General features: G+C 43.0%; 1 protein-coding gene across 1 annotated transcript; it reads left to right on the top strand.

Annotated features, from left to right (window-relative positions):
* Positions 1–1338: 1338 nt before the first annotated feature.
* APOD (apolipoprotein D) lies at positions 1339–14609 on the top strand. Its single transcript, XM_007465851.1, has 5 exons — positions 1339–1396; positions 4723–4875; positions 8871–8992; positions 12284–12372; positions 14129–14609. The coding sequence occupies exons 1-5, from the start codon at positions 1355–1357 to the stop codon at positions 14362–14364; spliced, it is 642 nt and encodes a 213-aa protein (XP_007465913.1). The 5' UTR covers positions 1339–1354; the 3' UTR covers positions 14365–14609.
* The last annotated feature ends 2324 nt before the right edge of the window (positions 14610–16933 follow it).

The raw sequence follows: 16933 nt of genomic DNA, 5'->3' as shown, positions 1-16933 counted from the left end.
GTGGAATCTAAAATACCAATTTATCTACAAAACAGAAATAGACTCACAGACATAGAGAGCAGATTTGTGGTTGCCAAGGAGGAGGGGAGGTGGGGGGAGGGAAAGATTGGGAGTTCAGGATTAGCAGATGCAAACTATTATATACAGGATGGATAAACAAAAAGGTCCGGGGCTTCTCTGATGGCGCAGTGGTTGAGAGTTTGCCCCGGTCCGGGAGGATCCCACGTGCCACGGAGCGGCTGGGCCTGTGAGCCATGGCCGCTGAGCCTGCGCGTCTGGAGCCTATGCTCCACAACGGGAGAGGCCACAACAGTGAGAGGCCTGCGTACCGCAAAAAAAAAAAAAGGTCCTGCTGTATAGCAGGGGAAACTATATTTAATATCCATGATAAACCATAATGGAAAAGCATATGAAAAAGAACATATTTTTATAACTGAGCCAATTTGCTGTACAGCAGAAATTAACAACATTGTAAATCAACTATACTTCAATAAAATAAAATTAAAAAATCTTCTGCCTATCACAAAGGCACAGAATCCAACGCCTAAGAGTCTTTCCAAAGTTGTTCATTCCACAGAGAGAGACGAGGCCCAACCAAAAGTGCCCCTGGGCTTAAATCTGCTCCCCATTCCCACTCCCACCCCAAGCAGAACGGGCTGCCTAGAATATGTAGCTGGGAGAGTCATCCAAGACTCAAGAGAGAGGAGCACCTTTGGTGTTCTCAGCTTTTAGCCCCTACACACCCAACTCTGGCGGGGACAGAAATGACAGCCTATCCTTCACAGTGGGGAGACCGAAGCTAGGAGAAGTGGGTGGCTTGCCCAGGATCACACAGAAAGCCAACTCTGTTTGCTAACCTTCTCTCTGTTGCCTGTGTCATGTTCCAGGCCAGGGACCACATGGGTGGAATTCAGGCTCCATTTTCAGGAAATGTGACTGTTGCTTTTTCATTTACACAAAAATGAAAAATAAATAACAGATGTTTGAACACATGTTGCAACTCATCCTACTGGAACTTAAAAGTGCATTCTGACTGAGAAAATTAAATTAGAAAATCCACACAGCAAAAAAGATATTTTGAATGAAATGCACTTTGTCTTTTTTTCTCTCTCTCTCTCTCACACACAAACAATATCTCATTGTTTCTTCTTCAGGGAGCAGCTGTGAAGGAAACTGGGGGAGGGAGATGAACATAACATCCCATCTTTGTGTTTCATACAGAGTGAAGCTTTTAGGCCAGCCTTCCTGAACTGGAGGGGGTGTGGCATGCATTAAAATTAAACATCAATGACCTGAGAAGCTTATAAAATAGCTTGGGAGAAGCCAGTCACCAAGAGAAGGCATCTCGAATTGGATGATCTTGCATGTGGAAACTGCTTTCATCTTGATAAAAAAGGTATGTACTGTGGTATTAATTTTCATTTATGATAAATAATGCTTAAAATAGAGACAGTCTTGAGGTTTCATTGCCCCTTTTCAGCTAAAAATAGTAACTAACACAACTGAGGACCTTTGGCCAGTTGCTTTGCAGACTTGGTCTCATTTTTCCATAAACGACCTTACAAAGAAGATATTGTTAGTGCCATTTTTCAGATGAGGAGACTGAAGTTCAGATATCCTAAGCAACAGGCCTAAGGTAAGACCACCAACAAATGCCAGAACTGGGGTGCCAATGCAGTGCTGACTCACCTCAAAGTCTTCTGCTGGCACTACGCACCCCCCTCTATACTATATGAGACAATGAGGAATTGTTCCATACACCAATACTGTGATAGATGAATTCTCAGGGGGTTGTTATCCACTGTGCATTACAGTAAAATTGACCGAAAAGTGAATTGGAATGCACTATGTGAATAGAAAATGCATTTAATATTAATAGAATGAATTATTATTAAATTAAATTAAAGTAATAGAAAATGCAAAAATATTTTCTTCAGAAGATATGTTTTCTTGTTAGATTCAATAGCGAAATGGTTTTTAAGATGCATTTACTTGTGGAAATGTATTTTTTTTTTTTGGTCATGTGAAATCTAAAAGCCTAGTCCTTAATATTCTGCAGCTTCTTGAGACCAGGCACCAGGTCCAGGCTAACATGCAGGTGTGTAGACTCTTAGGAAACCTGACCTAAGTTCTGGCTTCACAGCTTGTCAGGAAGTAACCTCACTGAGTACACAGAGAATTGTCAGCACAGGACACTTCCAGTTAGGGTGTTGTGAAGATTCAATGCACATGTAAAATACTGAAGCCAGGGCTCCTCCCTGGAGAAGCTCAGTGAGTGTGAGCAGTGGTCCACAGAGTCAATTCTGGCCCCGTGTGGATGCACCATAACCTTAGTAGAATTATTTTTTAATTATTTAAGATTTAGTTAAAATAATATTTAAATTATATCTTTTTTTTAAAGTATTTAAACTCTCCTCATTAGGACAGTCTTCCCATTAGTATTAGGAGACAATGCAAAAATAAGTCATGCATACCCAAGTTCATAGATATATGTTAATAATGTGATTTACCCTCAGAAGGTGCTCAGTAAGCACTGAGTGAAGTAGAATGCAAGGGATACTGCAAAAAAATGATGAATGTTATCAACTCTTTCTCTCACAAAAAGTTTTCATCATAGGAATAAAACTACTGCAATAAAGAAGCATCTTTGGAAGAGTAGCAGGCAAGGGCAATTAGTTTTGCTCTGAAATCCTCCTACAGAGCTAAAGAACATGTTTCAGCCCACAATAGAATATTCTGTAACAAGATATTTGTCAGAGTAAGACGGGGAACTGACTTTTGGTGGGACTGTCACGTGGTGAAATGAGATTTATCAGGTACAGAGGTAGGTGTTTACTGAAGCCACCGAAGGTGGGCACACAGAAGGAAGCATGGCTCAGGAGTGTGACAGAATGGAGAAGTGGAGATGGGACCCGAGTCCCAGCGCTCTGCCCCTTCTGGGCCTCAACTTTCCCATCTGTACACCTGAGGGGTGGGGTTGGATAAATGACCTCTGAGGTCCTGTCCTGTTTGGCGGAGGGGGTGCCTGTAGAATGTGTAGCCATCCTCTGGGCTTAGAATTCCTGGGCAAGGCACTGAGCTTGGAGCCTACTAGGGGCCAAAAGCAGAACTTCAGTGGTTCTAAGAACCTCTTGGAAAGAAATGCAAATTTTTGTGGATTTAGGCTGGATTTTGGCATCCATCATCCCCCAAAAGGTTAAAAGACAAGTGTTGTTTACCTGGTGGTAGGGGCTGACGGGAAGTGGAGCCTCAGAGACTAAGGAAAGGGCCCCACAGCAGACGTGCTCAAGGCAGGGACTCAGGGACCACCCTTCCTCCCCCCAACCTCGCATCAGCTTTTACTCATTAGGTAACTGTTCTTTTGAAAAACGGGCAACAAAACTTCCAGAAGAAAAGCTATTGATTATTAAAGGTTATTTGGAGGTTTAGAGATTCATAAGAAAGTGGTTATAATTATTCCTGTTATGACACATCCTTTTAAATATTCAGATCTGAGAACATCTTGCTTGCATTGATTCAGTCCTCTTCATCACAGGCAGAAAGGCAAAGCAAAGCGTTAGAAATAGCTCGCGTGCAGCTACAGGCAAGGAGTCGCAAGGAAGAGAACAGACTGAGAGCAAGTCAGTGAAAGAAGCCAGCAGCAGCCCAGGCTCCTACCCTGTCAACAGCGCTGCAGCCCTCACCCCTACCCACTGCCCCTCCTCAAAGAAGCTTCCATGCCCAAGGGTGCTGGGCTCAAATGCTTTTTGCACAATTACAAGTCAGCTACTGGTCCTTCTCTGGTTAAATGTACAGCATCTATGAAAAATACCCTCAACAGCATGTCAAAGGAAGGAAGGGAGGAAGAAAAAGAAATTCAGGAAACACAATATTTTGCTTCTGCTTTTCATAATAATAACTAGCATTTGTTGAGCATTTTCTCTGTCAGACACTGCTCTAAATGCTCTCCTTATATTTTCTCATTTAATTCTCATGAAACTTCATGAGGTTGGTATGATTATTATTCCCACTTAATAGCCAAGGAAACTAAAGCATCCATTGGACACAATTATACTTAGTATGTGCAGAGCCAGAATTCAAATCCAGTCAGGGTGACCCTGGAGTCCCCAGCATGCTGCTCCCTGTTAAAGTTCCCAGGCCTACTCTTGGGTTGGTAAACAGCCAAGCAGATGGGGGCAGGGTGGGGAAGTGGAGTCAGGGAGGCATTTCTTTGATGACTCTCACTGGGCACTGAATGTAGTGAATGGTTTGTTTTTGGTTTTTTCTCTCATGGTTCACTTGATGGCTTCACTCCCCCCCCTTTGCCTACCCATCCCCAACACACACACATTGTTTCTGTTCATACAGTAAGTACCCACTGCACCTGGCACTGCGAGGTTCTGTGGGTGAGTCCAGGGAGAATCAAAAACGATGCCCGTCCTTGAAAAATGCATAATTAGGTGTGTAGGTTCAGGGGGAGCTGGCAAAATAAATCCAACAAACTCTGATACCAGGCAGAATGTGTTGTAATGGTGGCACAAAAGCTTCTAGAGAGGCTCGCAGGGGTGGAGGGCCTCACAGTGACACTGATGACTGAGGTGGCCCTGGCGGATGAGGGGCTCAGACGGGCTGAGTGGGAGGCTGCGCACAGAGGGACCGGCCAGCCCAGAAATTTTCCTCTGGGGACTCTGTGCCCTCAGGAGACTCCGAGTGCCTCCAGCTGCTTTGTTCTCCCCACTCCAGGTCCACCTCCAGCCACCCAGCTCCAAGATGGTCCCAGCTCTGCTGCTGCTGCTTCCTGCCCTGGCTGGACTCTTCGGAGCAGCTGAGGGACAAGCTTTCCATCTCGGGAAATGCCCAAATCCTCCAGTGCAGGAGAACTTTGATGTGAATAAGGTGCGGTAAAAGGCTAACCTCCCGCTTGTTTTGCTGTCTCCTGTTTGCATAAGCATCCTACCAGGTTCGGTTTTATTTTTCTGCTTTAATGGCCACAGCAAGCCTTGGGGTAGGTACTTATCTTACTGGGAGCTCCCCCAAAGCAGACCCTGAGACAAGAACTGGGGAGCAGAGATGTTTTAGAAGATGATCCCAGGAAGCCTGAGTGGGCATGTGGGGAAACAGACAGAGAAGGCAGGAAAGCAGTAAAGCGTGAGTTCATGAGCAGGTTACTCTGTGAACAATGGGGTTCAATCCTGCTGGGGATCCTCTGAGGAAATATGTAGAATGTGCCTCAGGTTGTCCCACGGACGGATGTAGGTGGGCAGTGGGAGCTCCCATGGCACTGGCCAAGCCTGTGGCAGAGAAGGAGACCCAGGGGCTCCAGGTGGGAAGCTGGCAGTGTGTATGGGAAGCCTGCTGTGATGGAGGTGAGCCCAGAGGTGGGCTGAAAGGACATGGGACAGGGCATTAACAGCAGCTGCTGCAGAAATATTATCCTCACTCTACAGCTGAAGAAGCTGAACGTCAGAGAGCTTGCAACCCACTCAGTTCACACAGCCAGTAAATGCAGAGTAGGATTCGAAACTAGGCTTCCCAGGAGTGCAGGACCCCCACAGGTTACTCAAACAGAGCCCAGGAGAAGACAGCACTCCCCCAAGGGGCTTTCCTGTTACCTGCACTAAAAAGATATTGATAGAATCAACTCCCTATTTAAGGTAAGGATTGTCTTTTCACCTTATTGATGTGTCTTTTGAGCACAAAACTTTTTAATATTAATGATGTCCAATTTATCTATTTTTTCTTTTGTTGCTTGTGCTTTTGGTGGCCTATCTAAAAAACTTTGCCTAGTCTAAGGTTATAAAGATTTACTCCCATATTTTCTTCTAAGTGATTTACAGTTGTAGTTCTTACATTTAAGTCTTTAATTCATTTTAAGTTAAATTTTGTATATCATGTGATATAGGAGTCAAACTTCTTTCTTTGGCATGAGGATATCCAGTTGTTCCAGGACGGTTTGTTGAGAAGACTATTCTTTCACCATTGAATAGTCTTGACACCCTTGTTGAAAATCAATTGACTGTATGTGTAAGAGTTTATTTTTGGACCCTCAATTCTATTCTGTTGATCTATATGTCTATCCTTATACCAGCACAGTATAGTCTTGATTACTGTAGCTTTGTAGTAAGTTTTGACGTCAGAATATATGAGTTCTTCAACTTTGTTCTTCTGGCTATTCTGGGCCCTTTGTATTTCCGTATAAATTTTAGGCTCATTTTGTCAATTTCTGCAAAGAAGCAAGTTGGAATTTTGATAGAGACTGTATTAAATCTGTTGGTCAATTTGGAAAGTATTGCCATCTTAAGAATTTTAAGTCTTCCTATCCATGAACATAGGATGTCTTTCCATTTACTTAGGTCTCCTTTAATTTATTTCAACAATGTTTTGTAGTTTTCAGAGTATGTTTTATGCTTCTTTGGTTAAATTTTTTCATAAGAATTTGATTCTTTTGATGCTACTATAAATGGGATTCTCTTAAACTAATTTGCAGATTGGTCATTGTAAGAATAGAAATACATTTTATTTCTATATATTAATTCTTGTATCTTTAACCTTGCTGAATTCATTTGTTAGTTCTAATAATTGTGTGTGTGTGTGTGTATTCCTTAGGATTTTCTGTATATAAAACCCTGTCATCTGGAAATGGAGATAGTTTTACTTCTTCCTTTTCATAATTATCTTTAAACATTGCATTCTCCTCATAGAGATAGAGCAACGGAGACCCCCAAAGACAAAAAGACCTTCACAAAAATATTATGAGATCATGATGGAACATGAGATGAAAAGCAATCTTCCACCTCTTGAGTTTCTTCCTTTCTGGAAAATCGTGTGTCCTCGTTTTTAATTATGGAGCATTAAAGTCACCTTAACAATAATAGAGCTATTTTAAATGCATTGTATATAGTGGAGATTTTCTGAGGATGCCTATGAAACCAGCTGACCTTTAAACTTATTCTTCAGTGCTTTAAATGCCTGTTAAGTTCAGTGATTTTAATTGAAAGATGCCCTTTAACAAATGAGTGGAAATTTTATGCCCTAATTGTGGGTAGATATTTTAGCAGAGAGCCAGGTGACCGAAACAATACTGCTACCTATTTGCAGTATGCTCTCATTTCAAATTCTGACTTTTTTGAAGGTGACTGCATCTCCTTGATTTTGTTTTGTTGAGTAATATATTTTTAAATTTCTAAAATAATTTCAATCAATATTTTGACTAGGTAAATATATTCACATGGTTCAAAATTCTAAAGATGCAGAAGAACATACAATGAAAGCTTTCCTTTCCACGCCTATATCCCAGCCTCAGTTTTCCTCCCCAGTAGCAATCAGTAAAGACAGCTTATGGTGTATCTTTTGGGAGATAATAAGTACATATTTTAAAAAGCACATACATAACTGCAGTAGGAAGAATGATGTCCATGCCATATTCCCCAGAATCTGCAAATTGTTTCTTTACATGGAAAAGGGGATTTTGAAGATGTGATTGATTAAAGTAATGGAGCTTGAGATGGCAAGAGTATCCTGCATTATCAGGTGGGTCCAATCTAATCATTAGAAGCAAAGAACCTTACCCAGCTGTGGTCAGAGAGATGTGACGATGGAAGAAGAGTGAAAGAGATGCCGTGTGAGGAATTTGACCTGCTTTTGCTGCCTCTGAAGATGGAGGAAGGGATTCACAAACCAAGGAATGCAAACGGCCTCTAGAACCTGGAAAGGGCAAGAAGACAGATTCTCCGCTAGAGTCTCTGGAAAGGAATGTAGCACTGCCAGCACTTTGATTTTAACCCAGTGAGACCCGAGTCAGACTTCTGATGTACAAAACTATGAGGCCATAAATTTGTGGTGTTTTAAATTTGTGGTAATTTGTTACAGCAGCAATAGAGAACTGATATAATAACCTTTTCCCCCATTTTTACATAAAAGTTAGTTTAATATATACGCTATTTTGCGCCTGGCTCTTTTTCCATTAAATGTATCTTGGAGATAATTACATATAGCTCTTTTAAAAGAGGGTGTATAACATTCCATTGTATGGATGTACCATCATTTATTTACCCAGTCCCCTACTAATGCTCACTTAGGCCGTTTCCTGTCTTTTATTATTACAAATAGGACTGCAATGAATAACCTTATGCATACATTGTTTCTTAATTTCAGGAGGATACCTTCTCAGAGGTGAAATTGTTGGGCCAGAGTATATGTAGTTCTAGTTTTGCTAGATATTGCCAAGTTGCCCTCATGAAGGCTGTAGATTAGAGCAGTCTCTATGCCCAGCAATGTATGGAAGCAGGAGCATGCCTCTCTCCCCTCACCCTCACCCGTGCAGTTGCTCACTTCCTTTAAAGATGACTCTGTGCACCAAAATTAGGGACAGAGAGCAAGCCCCCAGGGGAGGAATAATACAGGTCTTCTAAATCTTGACCACCTTCCAAAAGCCTTTGTGACCAACTCCCTGTGTGGGGTTATATGAGGAGAATTTGACCAACTCTGGAGACCCAACTCCCCACAGTAAACACATCTGACTTTGCACACAATTCAAAGACGTCTTGGAGAATCATAAAATATTTGAGATGGCACCTTACATCATCTAAACCAATCCCTTCCTTTTACGGAGTTTAGAATTTCAGATAGATTTTGACTGAAGGGGACACTGAAAGCATAGCTAAATAAAAAGCACTTTAGGAATGGACTGTGGCATTCAACCAATGCCCACACATCCGATTCACTTATTACCATTTGAGTCAATATCTTGCTCAGTGGCTGCTGGGAACAATGCAGCCCATTTTGCCTGGTTACCCCAGGAAAGGGCTCTGCTCTGAAAGACAACAATGGGGAAGAGTTTGCAGGTCCCCAGAGAGCCACAGGGTTTGCTCTGCTTGTCGTTGTCTCTGCAGTATCTTGGAAGATGGTATGAAATTGAGAAGATCCCAGTGAGCTTTGAGAAGGGAAGTTGCATCCAAGCCAACTACTCGCTAATGGAAACCGGAAACATCAAAGTGATAAACAAGGAGCTGAGGTGAGAGGCTGTGCTTTCAAAGGCAACACACATCCGGGAGGGAGCCCTGCAGAGACTGTCCTGGGGTGACTGGTGTCCTTGCCGTCTAGTGTGGAGAGGATGCAGACATTGCTGGGTCTGGGCTGCCTACTCAGGACAGGTCCTGAGAGGAAAGCTTTTGGCAGGCAGGATGGTAGGGACTAGAAGTCACTCATTCATTTCCATGACCACTTGCTGAGCACCTTATTGTGTCCCACACCCTGTGAGAGGTCCTAGGGACTCAATGGTAACACAAACTGCAAGGTTCCTGCTCTCACTGCAAAACAGACCCTCTGGTAGCAAAGGACAGCAAAGGACCCTCTTGTCTGACCTCCAAACCAAGAGAGAAGCACTTTCTATATCGTCTGCTGATTGAGGGCATCCAGCATAGCTTGAATCCTTCCAGAAACTGGGAGCTCAACATCTTCCATGACAATTTATCCCATCTCCAGACAGCTTTAACTCTTAGAAAACTCCTTTTCTTATTAAGCAAGAATCAGATACATACATAGTCACACTCTAGGTTGTGTGAACAGGAGAACCTACAGAAAGATATTTTTCTATTACTTCTAACAGACTGATATTTGATCCCAAAATTCATACTTTAGAATGCAAATATAAACTTTAAAAGAAACCTAGGAAGAACTCCTACCCACCTGCCATCAACAAAGATAAGAGTAACAATAAACAATGGTAACTAATATTAATTAAGCATTTCCTATGTGCAAGGCACTGTTCTGTATGTGTATGTATATATACATGTGTGTACATATACATCTATTTATGTATGTACATGTAAATGAGCATAGGTATTCATTTAATCCCTTTAGCAACCTGAGGTTGGTACTATTATTAACCCTCTTTTTATGGATGAGGAAAATGTGGTACAAAGAGGTAAAGTAATTTGCCCAAGGGTCACACAGCTTATAAGTGATGAAGCTGAGATTCAACACCAGGGAGAAGTGAAATGGGGAAGAGACCAGAAGATATATGAAAGAGGCAGGGCATGAATGGTTGCCATTCCTGTTTCCTAAGTTGTCTAAGAACTGTGTTCAACTGCAAGAAAACAATTACCACCCAGCCTGGAAGTTACTCAGGCTCAGAGAGGCTTTGCATGGCCATCTTCTTACCCATCAAGCTTCCTGTGAGCCACAGGACAGTGGGCTGACTCTCTGACCCCGCATAAACCAAAGAAATAAAGTAAGAATCTTGAGCAACTCTAAAGAAAAATCCCACTCATTTCAGAGCGCAGTAAGGGCTATAGGAATTGAGATGCAGACCCCCAGAAGGTCTCACAGGAATTTTATAGGTCCCAAAGTAACAATGACTTTATTTGAAATATTTTGTCCCATTCTAAGTCCAGAGTCAGACAATGACACAGATCCCAAAACCCATCAGATGCCCCCAGCTCTCCTTCTGAGTTGGCCAGGAATCATCTTTAACTGTACCCGGAGTGTTAGGTCACTCTGCCTCTAGGGTCACTTCTACTTAAGAGCAAAGGCATATGGAGAAAGGTTTGTTAGTCAGGAAAATGATATAGATTCTGCAGAACAAGCAGGGGGCATGGCAGGGAGCCTGAGCAAAATACCCTTAGCCAGTGTCAGAATGCTGGGGCCAAAGCAGCTGGCTCAGGGCTGGGAGCTGAAGGGGTTAGGTGCCCAGTTTCAAATCCTGGTTCTACCACTTACTAATCATGTGATCTTAGGTTAGTTATGGTAATTTTCTAGGTCTCAGTTTCCTCCTCTGTAAATTGGCAATAATCATAGTACGTCCGTCCATAAGGCTGTGTGAACATTAAATGGGGTAACACATGTAAAGCACTTAGAACAGTGTTTAGCATGTGGTAATCATCTAATATTACCTATTATTGCTAATATGCTGCTACCCTTGAAAATACAAATGCATTTTTCCTATGAACAAATTGCGAGTTTATGATCAGAGACTGGTATTTTGAAAACTGTCCTGGAGCAAAACATAAATGATGGTGAAAAGGGGGAAAGTCTGTTGGGAAGAGACTGGTTTGTTGCTAAGCAACTGCATGCAGATAGAAATGGACCGTCTTCCGTCTTAACAGGTTGACTCCCAGGTGAGAGCAGGGCACGGTCTCCAGCCCTACTCAGTGATAAACAGACTATGCAATCCAGGAGCATCAGAGAACATTTCCCACCCCCAACCCCCTTACCTGCTGCTTATTGTCCGGTTTCTAGGATATCCATCCCCACTAACCATAGCCTACTGACTTTCTATCACATGCCATTGCTGCAATTTTAGTTTGTCTGCCCCTCTGAGAACTGATGAACAGGAAACTCCTCTGTTGGCCTGCTAGGAAGAGCACCCTCCTTCATAGCCTCAATCCCTAGGTCTTTCCCCTTTCCCTTAGATCCAGGGGGTCATTGGAAGTTATCCAGAAATGGGGCCAGCTCCCTTCAAAAGAGTGAAAGTATTTCATCCATCCAAGCAAAAAGACCATCGCTTTTAAGACACCACCATTTTATATACCACTAAAAAAGAAATGACACTAACAATTGTAAGGTGGCATTAATTGTAAGATGCACATTTCTTCACATCTAATGTCTCTGAGATCTGGATGCCTGGTAGACTCCCTGAAGTGAGGTAAATGTTTCCTCACTGCCTGCTTTGACCTGGCCTAGGTCAGAATCTCCCACACTCGATCAGAAGCTTGCTGAACTGGATGGGGTCTCAGAGCTATGAACCCAGGCATATGAACCCCTTTATGGGACAAATGATGCCACGTGATATCACTGAGGCCCAAAGAGGGGGAAACTTGGCAGATCTCCAGATTCCACATTTTACATGATTTTCAGTAATCCAGTCAGTCCTTATTTTTTCCTTTCTCATTTTTAAAGAAGCGAATCTTTGTTCTGTGTTGGGTTGTTTTATTTGCTTGTTTTTCCCTTCCCTTTTCCTCCCTCTTGGTTTGGAGCCCAGGAGCAGCAAATGGCCTTGCAGGCTACTACATACACTCCAAAAAACAGTGTTGAAATACCAGCGCCTCACATATTATCCAGTCCTGGGGCATTGCAATTGTTGATTCTTACCACCCAAAAGCTGTCTTCCTCTGCTCTGTCTCAGAGACAGCAAGAAAGCAAAGGGGAGGGAATGGAATTAGGACCCAACCTGTTTTCAAGAACCTCCTACCCAGAAAGTGCAATTTGGCCACCATGATTGTTGGTGTCACAAATGTTGCTCTTCCTTGATTTGGGGCTTTTCATGAGTTCAGGTTTTTTGGTTTTTGTTTTTAACTCATTGCAGAGCTGATGGAACTGTGAATCAAATTGAAGGGGAAGCCACCCAAGAGAACATCACGGAGCCTGCCAAGTTGGGAGTTAAGTTTTTCTGGTGTAAGTATACACTTCTCGCGGGAGGTGTCAGGGACAGGAGATATGCAAAAGGAAGACTAGAGCCCTGGGTCCGAGCACTCCCATCACATCTGAGTGTCACCCACATTGATTCAATGCATAATTATTCGTTGAGCACCTCCTACCTGCCATGCGCTGGGCTAGGCCCTGGAGATGCAAAGATGAGCAAGACAGAGCTGGCCCTTGTGCCTGAGAAGCTTACATGTCAGTGTGGATACTGACGAGCACCCAGGTGATTTACTATGAAACTACAGTAAGTGTATCAATAGAGGAAGCACAGATTGGAAGCCACTGGGCATGAGCCGTAGGAGACCCAAGCCAGTCTTGTTTCCCAGAGGAAACTAATAACTGAAAAATCAGTAGTTATTAGCAGAACAACTAACATGTGAGAAATCTTGGAGGTAAAAGATGATAAGAGTGAAGGTAAGTTGGAGTCCTGGCTCTGTCTGCCATTTTCTAGCCAAATTGTTGGAGTTTCATTTGGGTCCACCTTCCCCTTAACTTTAACAAGCTGGGCAGTGAGTTTTCCGTGGTGTTTGGAAGTGGAGTTACTGAATAATATCCTCTGAACTGAAAAGGAACTTTGAGACTGGAAACAAAGCAGACAACTCCATTAAGAACAATTAAGAAGTTTATTGTGGGTAGAATCAGGTGGATGACCCTCAGAGGCATTCACAGCTGCACTGCATTCCGCCAAAAGGGGGTACAGGGGCACTTAAAGGAGCCAAAGCTAAAAATAGAATGAGTACTAAAGAGAAGCATGTCCACATTGACAGGAACTGAGGGGTTTTCCTCCCCACACCCTCACCCCAGGGGTCTCGTGACCATTAACCACCTGTGTCAGCAAAAGGCATTCTTCCAGTTTTCATGTCAGATGAAGTTTATAGGGAACTAATCTGGCTTGGGTGTATTCCTTGTGAGTAAGCTAAAGCTCAGTCTCACAAAAAAAGGGAGAGGGTAGGACCGCAGGCCTAAGATGGAGCTGACAAAATGGAGCCAGTGTGGTTCGGCCACACACTTGACTTGGACCTTGGCTGTGGAGGTCACGTTCACAGAGGAAGTTTCTGGATTCAGATGGGGAAAGTAAATCCTCCATCTCTCTTAAGGACCGTTTTAATGTTGAGCTTTCAACACTATACAGATGTCAATCAGTGAATCATAACCTGTTACCACCTGATTTACCGTATTCTTAAGAATGGTGGGATTTTCAAAGTTCGCACAAGAAGAAAAACAAGCAGACCAACATTAGCCCCTACCTCCTTCCGTAGGTGGGTTCTAGAGGAAGCTGGGTGGTACAAACTTGGAAAGCCTGGGGCCCCTGACCTTACATTCTTGACTTCGTTTAGCTAAGTGGTGGTTCCATACACACTAGTGCTAAATGCCGCCTGTTGGTCCAGGGCGTACAGCCAAACCTCCCAGGTATTATGGACTTCCAGGTACCAACCTGCAATCAGGGAGGGGAGGATCCAGAATTATGACTCTGAACTCTGGCTGCACACTGGAATCACTGGGGAGCTTTCCAAAGTACCAATAGCCTCCAGTTCAGAATTTGGGAGTCAGGGTGAGGGGAGGTGGGCCTGGTATTTTTCAAAGTTCCCGTAGGATTCCCATGTGAAGTCACAATTAAGAACCACTGATGTAGAAGAATTAGAACCCCAGAGCCTGGCTTCCAGGGTCCTAGAGGTGAAGGTTTCTCTTGCCCTGTTCCCTCCTAATACTGCCTTTCTCTGGTTTTCAGTCATGCCATCAGCTCCATACTGGGTCCTGGCCACCGACTATGAGAACTACGCCCTTGTGTACTCCTGTACCACAATCATCTGGCTTTTTCACATGGATCATGTTTGGATCTTGGGAAGAAACCCTTATCTCCCTCCAGAAACAGTGACCTATCTCAAAGATATCCTGACCTCTAATAACATTGACATTGAGAAAATAACTGTCACAGATCAGGTGAACTGCCCCGAGTTCCTATAACCAGGCTCTAAAGGGAGGCTGCATTCACTCCATGTTCCTTCTTTTGCTTTGCTTTTCCCCTACACCACCCCTCATAAAGACAAACCAAACCACCACAGCAAACTATTACCAATACCAGAAGGGAAATGTGACAGCAGAAGCTAGTGGGGAGGAACTCAAGGCAAGTTGGCCCAAACACTTAGCCATGCACCATCCTGTTACCTTGCAAGCCTGATAATAAACTTGCTGCTGGCCTGCTGTGCTCACAGTAGACTACAAATTGGACTAATTATTGGGAGTTTTTAATTCTAAGCTTATGTTTGGAAATCCTTAAGCAGTTATGTTGAAAAAAAAAAAGAAGCACTGAACAATTTAAAGGTAACAATCTTGTTTCTAGAAAGGGAAAGCTGATAGCAAAGGCACATACCAGGTGACCTGAATCCAGGTGGCCCCATCCTGCAGTAGGCAGTCCATAGCGGGGAATCATTTGGAGTTTTTGAGTCTCTGACAGGCAGTTTCCTGGAGGCATTTACTTTCTTATCAGGAGGTCTTCAGAGTCAGGTGAAGAATGGGACCATCTTGGGTCTGTGCAAGGAAGAAGAGAATCTGTGAGGATGAAGCTATGGGATTTTTTTAAGAAAATAATTTTGGGGTCTTTTATTCAACTGATATTTACTGGGACCCAACTGCATTCCACGCATTGAAAAATACAGAATCCCTCTCCTCCCACAGCAGCTCGCAGACTAGGGAGGGAGATTGACAAGTAAAGACACAATTTTAATCCAAGCTGAGGGGTCCATAGGCAGAGGCATGTGGAGGGAGCCATGGGAGCTCTGAGAAGGTCTCAACCCCTGCCAGGCATAGGTACCTACAAGGTTATACAGTCACATCTCAGAGTGTCCCAGCTTCAGGGAGTCAGGAACCACCAGGAGTTTGTTTTTGTTGTTTTTTACATTTTACTATTAAAATCAGAACAATCTCAAAATCATCACCCTGCCATTACTTTTAGGTCACGTAACATTTGTAATCCACTAATGTTTTGGGAAATGAATAGAAAATGAAGCCATTTGATTAGCTTTTTGCATTTTCAGCATGAGTATAAAATATTTCCTTGAGCACTTGAGACGCTTCACTGCTTTATATTAAAGGTTATAAAATTTCCAATAAACTTAATATGTATAATTTTCATTTTACTAAATAAATATGACCTCAAAATGTAGCTTGCTATTTGAAATTCCTAAAGGCTGAAAACCACTGGACAAAAAGGCAGTGATGGAGAGGTAGGTATTGAAGGAAGAGCCTCTTCCCACAAGCTCGGCCTGCTGTTGCATCTGTGCTTTATCACACTGCCCACCCCACCAGAGGGTACCTGGCTCCTCTTCTAAAATACAGTTCTTTCCAAGAGTGTTAAGCTGCTTATCTCTCTCTTAACTCATGGTACAAGACAAGCTATGATTTGTGTTCCTCTTAACAGCTGTCTGGTAGCATCTAAAACAATGAACATGGCTACATTTTGCACCTTTACAGTGTAGGTATCAGGGGTGATTGAACCTCAGAAAATGGGGGGAATTCAGAGGATAGCATGGGGGCACCAAGTATCTAGAGGAAACATGGGGAAAAACCACACAAAATCCAGAAGGGAGAGCAAGAGAAGGGAAATGGGAAGTAAACAGCAAAATAGAGACAGTAGTAAATCCCCCTGTGCCTACGTACCCATCATCAGCTCCAACAGTCATCAACATCTCACCAATCTTGCTTCAGCTATCACACACCCACCCCCAGTTTTTTTTCATAGAATGTTTTGAAGCAAATCCTAAAGAGCACATCCTATTATTTTGCCTGTTAGCTTACCTAAGGATAAATCTCTAGCAGGTACAGACATTTCTGAAACAACAACAAAAAATACAAGGTTACATTTTATATCCTGCAAGTGCTCAGAGAATATAATTTAATCTATGTAATTTAAAGATTATTTTATATTATTCAGATGAAAGGGAAGATATATGTACAAAAATGTTCATCATACTTTTACTCGTAGCAGCCCCCAAACTAAAAGGAGATAAACTAAAACTAAAACAGCAGAGGAATGAGATCATGAATTATGGAACAGCCACTTGTTGTAATGTGGTGTACTCATTAAAATTCATAGTTATGAAGACTACAAGGCCACATGGGAGCTGTGCCTGCCCGCCCACACTTACCACCTGTGTGTGTGTAGGGGGGTGGAAAAAGGTGGAGGAGGGGAGGAAGAGGAGGGGTCCCGCATGTGGCCTTGCTGCCTGCAGAGACAGAGTCTGGAACATGTGCTCTGCTTACCCAACCACATCCAATAAGACCAAGGTGTGTCCACCAGTGCTAATGACAGCCAATCCACAGGCTGAACAGAAACTTCTGATTTTTGTAGCCTACCTGGATGAAAAAGATAAATTAGGCCAATCTAATCAGAATCTGACTTTAAGAGATCTAGAGAAAGGATAATTGAAAACTCTGTAAGTCATAACCATAAGGTCGTGTAGTTTGGGGTGGCCATTTTTGGTGATGCACAACTGAAATTATGAGAGTGCAGAACAGAAGTGCAAAGATAAGCCCA

This window comes from Lipotes vexillifer, unplaced genomic scaffold (assembly GCF_000442215.2).
Source record: "Lipotes vexillifer unplaced genomic scaffold, Lipotes_vexillifer_v1.1 scaffold853, whole genome shotgun sequence".
NCBI lineage: Eukaryota > Metazoa > Chordata > Mammalia > Artiodactyla > Lipotidae > Lipotes > Lipotes vexillifer.
This window is presented reverse-complemented; position numbering and strand designations above follow the sequence as displayed.

What these genes read in the sequence shown, in the direction of transcription:
- APOD (XM_007465851.1), top strand. Translation starts at nt 1,355, where the DNA reads ATGATCTTGCATGTGGAAACTGCTTTCATCTTGATAAAAAAG. An exon ending in GTGATAAACAAGGAGCTGAG is followed by an intron (nt 8,993 to 12,283) that starts GTGAGAGGCTGT and finishes AACTCATTGCAG; the next exon opens with AGCTGATGGAACTGTGAATC. An exon ending in GGGAGTTAAGTTTTTCTGGT is followed by an intron (nt 12,373 to 14,128) that starts GTAAGTATACAC and finishes TCTGGTTTTCAG; the next exon opens with TCATGCCATCAGCTCCATAC.